Genomic DNA, 10,384 nt, shown 5'->3' with positions numbered 1-10,384 from the left:
GGAGCAGGAAAGTGGCCCAGTGAAATTCCACTGAAAAGATTCCCTGTCAAGAGCCTGCAGCCTGAGGAGAATGTGTGTGGAGATGGGGGGAAGTGTGTGGAGATGGGGCTGGGCGTGGGGAGGGGGGGGGGGAGTGTGTGTGGAAGGGGGGAGGGGAAGTGTGGGGGATGGGGCTGGGTGTGGGGAGGAGGGGAGTGTGTGGGGAAGGGGGAGGGGAAGTGTGGCGGTGGGGCTGGGCATGGGGAGGGCAGAGTGTGTGGGGAAGAGGATGGGGAGTGTGGGGCGATGGGGCTGGGTGTGGGGAGGGCGGAGTGTGTGTGGAAGGGGGGAGGGGAAGTGTGGGGTGATGGGGCTGGGTGTGTGGGGGGGGAGTGTGTGTGGAAGAGGGTGGGGAGTGTGGGGCAATGGGGCTGGGTGTGGGGAGGGCGGAGTGTGTGTGGAAGGGGGAGGGGAAATGTGGGGTGATGGGGCTGGGTGTGGGGAGGCAGGAGTGTGTGGGGAAGGGGAGAGGGGAAGTGTGGGGTGATGGGGCTGGGTGTGGGGAGGGCGGAGTGTGTGTGGAAGGGGAGAGGGGAAATGTGGGGTGATGGGGCTGGGTGTGGGGAGGCAGGAGTGTGTGGGGAAGGGGGGATGGGAAATGTGGCGGTGGGGCTGGGTGTGGGGAGGGCGGAGTGTGTGTGGAAGGGGGAGGGGAAATGTGGGGTGATGGGGCTGGGTGTGGGGAGGCGGGAGTGTGTGGGGAAGCAGGGGGGGAGATGGGGCTGGGTGTGCGGAGAAGGGTGGGGGAACCTCACTAACCCCTCTGCAAGCTGGGTGACTATGGCTCCCCCAGTGAAACCCCCCAGATTTGGGTGTGTGGGGGGGTAAGGATCCCTTCCCCACACTTGGGAGGGGTGAGGGCCCCAATGAGCTCCTGGGCGACTCCTACAGGTAGAGGATAATAAGCATGAACCCCACTCATGGGGGTGGGAGGGGCTGCAGGGAGCCGAGTGGCTCCTCCCCCCACCCAAGAGGATGGGGTAGGCTTCGCGCGCGAGGCTTTCTGGTCCCTGCTGCGGCCCGTAGGCGACCTCTGCCCCGGAAGGAGAGAGGGAGGCGCTCAGCTCAGCTGGGACATTTAAACGGCACGGAGCGGCGCGGCGCGCCGGGGGAGCGGCCCGGCCGGTGAGTGACGGGGCCGGCGGGACCCCAGGGCCCAGCCACCGCCCCTGTGGGGGCCCCCCCGCCGCTGGCGTTGCGCGGGGCGCTCTGGGCTCCAGGCCCCGGCGTCTAGCTCCGAGCTGGGGCTGGGACGGTCCCGCTCGCTGGCTCGGCCCCTGTCTGGTCTCCTCGCCCCAGCCCCAGCCCCGCTGCCCCAGCGGGGCTGAGACCCTTTGGTAGCCGGGAAACGTGTCTCGCCACCCGGACCCCTGGCCAAGGCGGAGCTCTTCAGCCCCCTTTATTGGCTTGGAGCTGTCACGCGCTGGGCCCCCCGGCTGGCACGGTGCCGTGCGCGCCTGCTGTCCCCAAACGTGGGATTCTCACAGGCTCGGATTGTTCCCCTCCTTGGCCTGCGACGGTGTTGCTCCAACATGCGCTCATGGGTGGATATCCTTTGTCATTGTTAGCATGAGCAACTGCAATGAGTTACCTGTTGCCGAGATGAAATTTCATCAAGAGACTATCTTGCTGGGTTCCCCTTAACTCACTGTTACTTAAAGTATTATTAGTTTTTTTTTCTATTGCCTTCCAATTTGGGATCTCCAAGCACTTTCCATGCAATACTGCCCCACATAAGGTGGTAGTATCCTTACTTTACTGTCAAGGGGGGAGGGATAGCTCAGTGGTTTGAGCATTGGCCTGCTAAACCCAGGGTTGTGAGTTCAATCCTTGAGGGGGCCACTTAGGGATCTGGGGCAAAATCAGTACTTGGTCCTGCTAGTGAAGGCAGGGGGCTGGACTTGATGACCTTTCAAGGTCCCTTCCAGTTCTAGGAGATGGGATATCTCCATTAATTTAAATTTAAAGACATAGAAGTTAAGGGATTGGTCCACAGCCACTTAGCCCAGTCATGAAGTATAGAGATGAAGTTAAAGAGCTTTAATCTTTATGCCCGGTATTTTGTTGTAATTAGTGTGTTGCATTGCTGAAAATATGCAATGCACATTTTTAACCCTTTACTGATGCTATTGTAAGAATCTTGTATTCATAACCTGGTGCAATAATGTTGGAGGCCAGTAGTGGTACACCCCCCATTATTTTAAAATAACCTATGCAACTTTAATTTTGAATTAAGTTTGGAACTTCCATTCCTGGCTGCTGGGAGAAGTGGAGGAATCTTCCCACCTGCCTTCTGCAAAATGTTTCTTTTTTTCCCTCTCCCTCCTGGCTGCTGGAACTGGGGATGCGCTCGACCCCTCTTGCCCACCTCTAACTGCATCTCAAGCTGGGGAGTTCTGAGTCTCTGCTGCTATTCATAGGCAAGGACAGGAGAAAACTGCACCGATGAGGAATTGTAATATCTTAAGGCACTTGTAAGATTTTCTACTAATTCTTGCAGTGTAGACCAGTGCTTCTCAAAATTTTGTGCTGGTGACCCCTTTCAAACAGCAAGCCTCTGAGTGTGATCTGCCCTTATAAATTAAAAACACCTTTTTTAATATTTAGCACTATTATAGATGCTGGAGGTGAAGCGGGGTTTAGGGTGGAGGCTGACAGCTTGTGACCCCCCCATGTAATAACCTCGTGACCCCCTGAGGCATCCTGATCCCCAGTTTAAGAACCTCTGGTGTAGACCTACCTTTTTGAGGGTTTTTATAATTCTGCTGGTAAAATAATCTTGCAGTCAAATAGAAAAGCCTACCTATGCCAGGGTAAATGGAAAATTTTAGGAAGAGATGCAAAACCGCACAGGGAATTTTTCCAGTTTATGCGGGAATTTATTTTCACTTTGTATTGCATTGTGAAGACTATTCACATACTTGCTCAATTTCTTAATTAAACCAAGTTGCAATGTGTACTGTTACTCTGAAAGGGCATAAGTAAGCACACTATGGAGAAACCTAGTTCCACAAACCTTAGTCTCTGTTGGGCACCCTGTGCCTAAGCAGTACTGTATGTGCTAGCAGCTTGCAGAAAGAAGAAAAAGCCAACATGCCTATCCTCATTGTAACTACTACGGGCGGGGGGGAAGAGAGGATGGGCAACTGAGAGGAAGAATTACAGTATGGAGGGGAGAGAGGGAACCCCCTTTTTTTCTCCCCCCCAGTTGAAGCTTTGTGCCAAGAAAGTCCTGCTCTGGGGATCACATATGCAGAGCCCTATACTGTGGAAAGAGGTGTGGGAAAAAAATTAATAAAGACAGTGTTCATGACTTCATCTGTTTGTTTGTTTTTTAGACTCCAGTATTTGCCAATTTTAACATCTGAGTGGTCCCAGCTAGGCTGTCAAATTCACACCTCAGCAAGTGAATAGTTCAGGTGAGGTCACATGTTTGTGGCTGCTATAGTTGGATTTGGAACAGTTAAATACCATGTCAAGTTGTGAGAAATTTGGAGCGAGAGAAAAAAAACTTTTTTTAAAGCTTTTTCTGGGACTCTGCAGAATGCAGCAAACACTGTGGAGATGTTCCAGTGTTGGGCTCCATTATATCATTTACGGCTTTGAACTTTGCCTTTGGGCATTATACCAATTAATGATTTTACCATGTCTCTGCCTATAGCTTTGTTGAGTAATAGCTTGGTGAAACATACTCGACTCTATTTCACTTCTGCTGCTCAGAAGCTAGACTAGCTGAAATGAGAGTGAAAGATACTAGATCCTTATACACTTCACCCTGCTGCCCTCAAAGTGGAGGTAGTAATACCTTCTAGAGAAATTAGTCACGGTGAAAACAACAAGTTTATCTACCTTGTACACCAAAAATTGATGAGCCTTTGCAAGATGTTCAGTTATACTAGTGAGTTCACTATATGCCTACTGTACTGAAAGTAATTTATATATGGAAAGAGAAACTGGAGTGGACAGTCTTAGAATCTGAAGCAAAGTCCTCATGTAGTGTGGCTTCAAAGACCTACCTGTTGTCAGTCACAGTAGAAAATAAGAAACTATTTTTTGCTTACAGGAAACAAAGTGACAAGAGATATGTCCTTGTTGTTGAAACATCTAAACAATTCAGTAAGGATGCAGTTATTTTTGGAGAGACTGACTTGGACATGATCAAATTTTACTTCTGATACATCTAATTTGATACATCGAATACGTCCATCGGTTGCTGCCCTAATTTGCCAAGATTTGTCCAAGGCAAGGAAGAGAGGATTAAAGGGATCATTCAGAATTGGAATGTAATCATTTGGCCCAAGCCTCTATTTTGGATGGATTATAGCCAGATATGGTCTGCAGACCATAGTTTGAGCACTCCTGGATTACTGATAGTAATTTTAATATAGTGTAGCTTCTGATATGGTAATACTACAGTAAAATCTGAACTATTCATCACCGTGGAATTTTTTAAAGATCAAGAAATCCTCGTTCAATAAACTTTTTCACATCTTTGCTGTGAAATCAATTCTTTGATCCTTTGTTTTGAGACAATAACCCTTCCCCCCACTCCCCCCCGTGTTTATTTACAACACGTTAAAGTCTGGGCATCTTACTGGAACATGGATCAGCTGGGATATGTGAAAGGTGCTTCTATCCAACTTACCAAAGATGGATTAAGCAAGCCTGCTCTGCCCCAGAAGAATGCTTATGCCAGGCTTGTGCAAAAGCACCACAGCGGTCGATTCCGATCTTATTTAAATCATATTGCACAGAAGATACAGCTAGAAGAGAGCAGCCTCAACGACTCCAATTCGGATGTAGAACCCTCTATGAAGAGAGGCATGATGAGAGATGCTCTGGCAAGAAATGGCTTGACTGCACTTAGCTATTCACCAATCAAAACATCTCAGTTGGAACAGCCTGCGCTTGTAGGATTTGAGAAACTGAATGAAGAGAAAAGCCAAGTCTTTGCTAACAGACGGCCTCATGAAAGAGATCCCAGCATTGGTCGAGAAGGAAACCTTCAAGTAGAGGAAGATTATTCTGTAAAACAGCATGGACCTGCAACTGACTTGTTAAAAGTGAGTGATGCCTTGGGTGGGAGGGTAACACAAGGCACTTCTCTGCAGAAATCTGGGTCTGAAGAAAAGGACGAAGAGGAAGTGTGGAAGAACAAACATAAGAAAAGGAACAAGTGTCCTGCCAACCTGGACAGAGCAGATGAATACTTGACTGATGAGCAGTTTAGTATGGATTTGCCTGCAGCAAATGCCAGGAAAACCAGTCACTTGTCTTCTGGTCAAATTCAAGGTGAGCTGTTCACTGGTTTAAGCTGCTAACAAGCTGCGTGAATGGTGCATTGATTAATGTAAAATTTTAGGGGCATTGAAAATGACATATTTGTTAATGTCACATGAGTTACAATTAATGAGCCGGTCTTGCTCCCTGGAAGTTATTTGTAGTTTTGACATTGACAACAAAGGGAGAAGGATTGTGCCCAGCAGTAGTACAGGGGCTGCATCTTGCGTAGTGAAAATAGCTCAGGAAAAAATCTGCCTCTGTATTAGGTTTAGCAAAAGTCTCTTGATCACTAGCTCAATGTCAGGCATTTTTGGTTTAACCTCTTGGTGTAGATGGGTTGGATTTTTTTCTAGTGCATAGTATTTATGGTGAAACATTTGGATCACCTGTGCTAAGGGGCAGTCTACTGCAGGTGATGATAAATGTCACTACATTAAGTTTACGGGAATAAACAGGGAAGAGATATCAACTTTACAGTCTGGTAAGTGGGAGTAATGCTTATCACAGCTCACCGAGTAAGAATCTAATAAATATTTAACATTTGCCAAACTACACCCCATCACTGAACCAGGGTACATAATATCTGTTTACACTGATTCCCATAGTTGAGAGGCTGGGCCCACAGATCTGGTGCCTGGGATGGTTATCTTTCATGAGTTTTGCAAAGATGATTCATATGATTGTGCAAACTGTGCTTAACAGGTCCAGTTCTCTAACAAATACTTACAATTAAGTGTACCATTGGTTGTATGAAATATTTTGGCATGAGTTACAGAAAACACTTTTGTATTGATTGCACCAGTCTATTCTAACAGGTTTCAGAGTATCAGCTGTGTTAGTCTGCATCCGCAAAAAGAACAGGAGTTCTTGTTGCACCTTAGGGACTAACACGTTTATTTGAGCATAAGCTTTCGTGGGCTACAGCCCACTTTTTCAGATGCATAGAATGGAGCATATAGTAAGGATATATATATATGTCACACACACACACACACACAAAAACCATGAAAAGGTGGAAGTAGCCATACGAACTCTTAAGAGGCTAATTAATTAAGATGAGCTATTATCAGCAGGAGAAAAAAAACTTTTGTAGTGATAATCAAGATGGCCCATTTTAGACAGTTGACATCTTAATTAATTAGCCTCTTACAGTTGGTATGGCTACTTCCACTTTTTCATGTTCTCTGTATGTGTGTGTATATATATATATGTCTTCTTACTATATGTTCCATTCTATGCATCTGATGAAGTTGGCTGTAGCCTATGAAAGCTTATGCTCAAATAAATTTGTTAGTCTCTAAGGTACCACAAGTACTTCTATTCTAACAGTGCAATTTTCTATTGTATTCTACTTTTCAGTGAACTGGCAGCTTTTGAAAAAACTTGGATATTTACTTCAGGAGCGTCGTGTTGTTAGTTGTATAGAGCATTTCACCCTAGCAAAGGTAGCAGTTCTGCCATGCTGAAAAATACCTAATAATTCCTCAGTATGAGATGTTCTCTATGGGGGGCATTCCCAGACACACTGCTTTTTGGCTTCAAAACTAAGATTTATAAAAACAACTTCTTATAAAAATGTGCACCCTAATCACAACCATTCTTGCTCTCTTGCAAAGCAAACAGGCCATTGAGGGACCTCTGTCTTTGAGTGAAATGGGAAGAGTTCCTTGAATACATTCGCCTCTGTTCCACATTGGCTGACCAGATAGCAAGTGTGAAAAATTGGGATGGGGGTGGGGGGTAATAGGAGCCAATATAAGAAAAAGCCCCAAATATCAGGACTGTCCCTATAAAATCGGGACATCTGGTCACCCTAGTCCCCCACATCGTAATGTTTATACAGTTACCTGACTTCTACTTCACTCTGACCCGAGGCCCATGCTAAAAAGACACAACCTCTTTCTAGAACAGGTCTCTGCCACCTAGCTAAGTTTAAGCATGTTCTGATGGGAGAGCTATGTCAAATACCTTCCTGTATAAGCAAAGTTTCAACAGGCATCTGCCCCCAGTATTCCCCATCACACCCAAAGACAGACCTAGCCTCCTTGAGGCTCTGTTAGAGCAACAGGATTGTCTCTTGGGCTGAGATAAGCAAAAGGATTTGTTTTCCAGTTTGTCACTGAGTCATGGTGCAACATGCTTTGTTGAGATTTTATACTGGAATCTGCCCCATAATGTACAACAATAAATGGTTCTCATAGTTTTTACTGTTTTCCTCTTTGCAAAGGAGCACTATCATAACAAAAAAGCAACAAAAGGGAAGTTTTTAAAATAATATCTTGGCTTGTCTACATGGTGTATTCCATGTAGGGGGAGAAGGATAGCTCAGTGGTTTGAGCATTGGCCTGCTAAACCCAGGGTTATGAGTTCAATCCTTGAGGGGACCATTTAGGGAACTGGGATAAAAATCTGTCTGGGGACTGGTCCTGCTTTGAGCAGGGGGTTGGACTAGATGACCTCTAGAGGTCTGTTCCAACACTGATATTCTATGATTGCACTGGAGGGGTGTAAATTCTAATGCACGCTAGCATACTGTGCACTAACTGGCCTGTGGGGATCCTGCTGGTATGCACTAGAAGTTCCCTAGTGTGTGTTAATGTCCTCCTGTTTCAAACAGTACTACAATAATGTGCACCAACAGGGTCCATGCAGGCCCGTTAGAGTGCCCTAGGCTAAACCTGACACCCCTCTAGTGTGGGTTAACGTATTACTTAGATAAGCCCTTAAACTTTGTTTTTTCCATGTCAATAAATTTACTTTTCAAGTTATGTAGTTTGTCACAGATTACTGCACTTGCATAATGAAACTACATTGGTCTGTGAATCCTCAGTTTCCTTTTGTTAAGTATCAGAGGGGTAGCCGTGTTAGTCTGTATCGACAAAAACGAGGAGTCCGGTGGCACCTTAAAGACTAACAGATTTATTTGGGCATACGCTTTCATGGGTAAAAAAACCACTTCTTCAGATGCATGGAGTGAAAATTACAGGTGCAGGCATAAATATACTGACACATGAAGAGAAGGGAGTTACCTCACAAGTGGAGAACCAGTGTTGACAGAGCCAATTCAATCAGGGTGGATGTTGTCCACTCCCAATAATTGATGAGGAAGTGTCAATACCAAGAGAGGGAAAATTGCTTTTGTAGTGAGCCAGCCACTTTTCCTTTTGTTGTTTTTTATGAACTAGTGTATCTGGGATTCTGAGGCTGCAGGAGAATATAATCTCACCCCAACCCCCTTTCCCTCCAACCAAACCCCGTTTTACATGGAGACTAAAGAAGTCTATAGATATTTGCGGTAAGTCTTGTTAAGTCTTTAGGTGGTTTAAAAGAAACTCCTCACTGGAGCATCAAGGGGTTTAAGTACTTGATGATTTCCCTTTAGTTTTTTATTCATGGTAGTTGCAAGAAACAGATTTATTGCAAGTATAGCCATTAACACTGTGTTGGCCAAATTTTCAACATTGGGTAATTAGTCTTTTAAATCCATGTTTAGGCACCTAAGCAGAAGAGGTATGATTTTCAAAAATGGTGAGCTCTGGTGGACTTCAGTAGGAGCTGGGCAGTTGTGCGAAACCACCGAAAATCAGTTCTTTATTTAGGAGCCTAAATGCAAGCACCCAGGTTAGAAAATTTAGGCCATAACGTTAGTAAACCTCTCACATAATATGTGACTTCCCCAACTGGAAGAGGTTATTGTTGAGCAAATAACTTCCCAATGATTGTGGTGTAATCTTGTGGAAGGCTGATGTCACAAGAAGGGTGCCTAGGTGGTTCCAGGCATGGCAGTGCACCAACCAATCCTGAGTGACGTGGAAATGGATTCTTGCAAAAAGTTATACACCTCTACCCCGATAGAACGCTGTCCTTGGGAGCCAAAAAATCTTACCGCGTTATAGGTGAAACCGCGTTATATCGAACTTGCTTTGATCCACCGGAGTGCGCAGCCCTGCCCCCCCGGAGCTCTGCTTTACCACGTTATATCCAAATTCGTGTTCTATCGGGGTAGAGGTGTACATCATGGGAAACCACCTTTCCAGTGCTGCAGTGGCTGTATATTTTAACTCTTGTTTAAGCGAAATGAAGATTATGCAACATGCAGACTTTTTTGTTTACCAGAATTCACAGCTACCAGACCATGGTATCTGATTAACTTTCCCTCACTTCAAAGGTCATCTTTTCCTAATGTTCTTGATAGTGGGCCTATCAGTTTGGGAGGCCAGATGTCTGGTTTGATCTCTGTTTCAATCTGGGCTTCTGAAACTGTGGTCCATGGAGCTACTTCTATGATGAAGCATATGGTAAAGCAGTGATGTTGCTTCACAAATATTAACTCAGTTCAGGATGCTTTAGTTTTTCCAGAGGTGCTTATACAAACTGTTGTTCTCCAACTTACGTGGCTGTTTCATATCCTCTTTTGTTGGTCGTTTCTTCAGCGCAAACTCAGCCAGGATCAAATTTGCAGCTGACCGTAAAATTGAAGGAGCTGTAAACATGCGGGAGGCCAGATGAAACGTCAGCATGAACTTTTAAACTAAAAAGATCAGATTTTTATTTTAAATTGGATTTTTTTTAGAATGTAAGAACATAAGAATGGCCATACTGGGTCAGACCAATGGTCCGGCTAGCCCAGTGTCCTGTCTTCTCACAGTGGCCAGATGAAACGTCAGCATGAACTTTTAAACTAAAAAGATCAGATTTTTATTTTAAATTGGATTTTTTTTAGAATGTAAGAACATAAGAATGGCCATACTGGGTCAGACCAATGGTCCGGCTAGCCCAGTGTCCTGTCTTCTCACAGTGGCCAATGTGAGAGGCTTCAAAGGGAATGAATGGAACAGGGCAGTCATCAAATGATTAATTCCCTGTCGTCCACTCCCAGCTTTTCACAGTCAGAGGCTTAGGACATCCACAGCATAGGTTTGCATCCCTGACCATTTCGGCTAATAGCCGTTGATGGCCCTATCCTCCATGAATTTATTTAATTATTTTTTGAACCCAGTTATAGTTTTGGCCTTCACAACATGCTCTGCCAACAAGTTCTACAAGTTGACTATGCGTTGTG

At 45.4% G+C, this 10,384-nt stretch overlaps 1 protein-coding gene across 4 annotated transcripts in view; it reads left to right on the top strand.

The window, feature by feature from the left end:
- The first annotated feature begins 1,091 nt into the window (after positions 1-1,091).
- The window catches only part of DIS3L2 (DIS3 like 3'-5' exoribonuclease 2), a 262,106-nt gene continuing 252,813 nt past the window's right edge, over positions 1,092-10,384 (top strand). The window contains exons 1-3 of one of the 4 annotated variants that reach the window (XM_054040300.1): positions 1,108-1,164; positions 3,378-3,458; positions 4,103-5,331. In XM_054040300.1, coding sequence (XP_053896275.1) covers positions 4,641-5,331 — 691 coding nt within the window. In that variant the 5' untranslated portion in view covers positions 1,108-1,164; positions 3,378-3,458; positions 4,103-4,640. Of the gene's footprint in view, positions 1,165-3,377; positions 3,459-4,102; positions 5,332-10,384 lie in introns of all 4 variants that reach the window. The other 3 variants (XM_054040302.1, XM_054040301.1, XM_054040303.1) reach the window with 3 other exon arrangements.

Source organism: Malaclemys terrapin, chromosome 9 (assembly GCF_027887155.1).
Source record: "Malaclemys terrapin pileata isolate rMalTer1 chromosome 9, rMalTer1.hap1, whole genome shotgun sequence".
Taxonomy (NCBI): Eukaryota; Metazoa; Chordata; order Testudines; family Emydidae; genus Malaclemys; species Malaclemys terrapin.
This window is presented reverse-complemented; position numbering and strand designations above follow the sequence as displayed.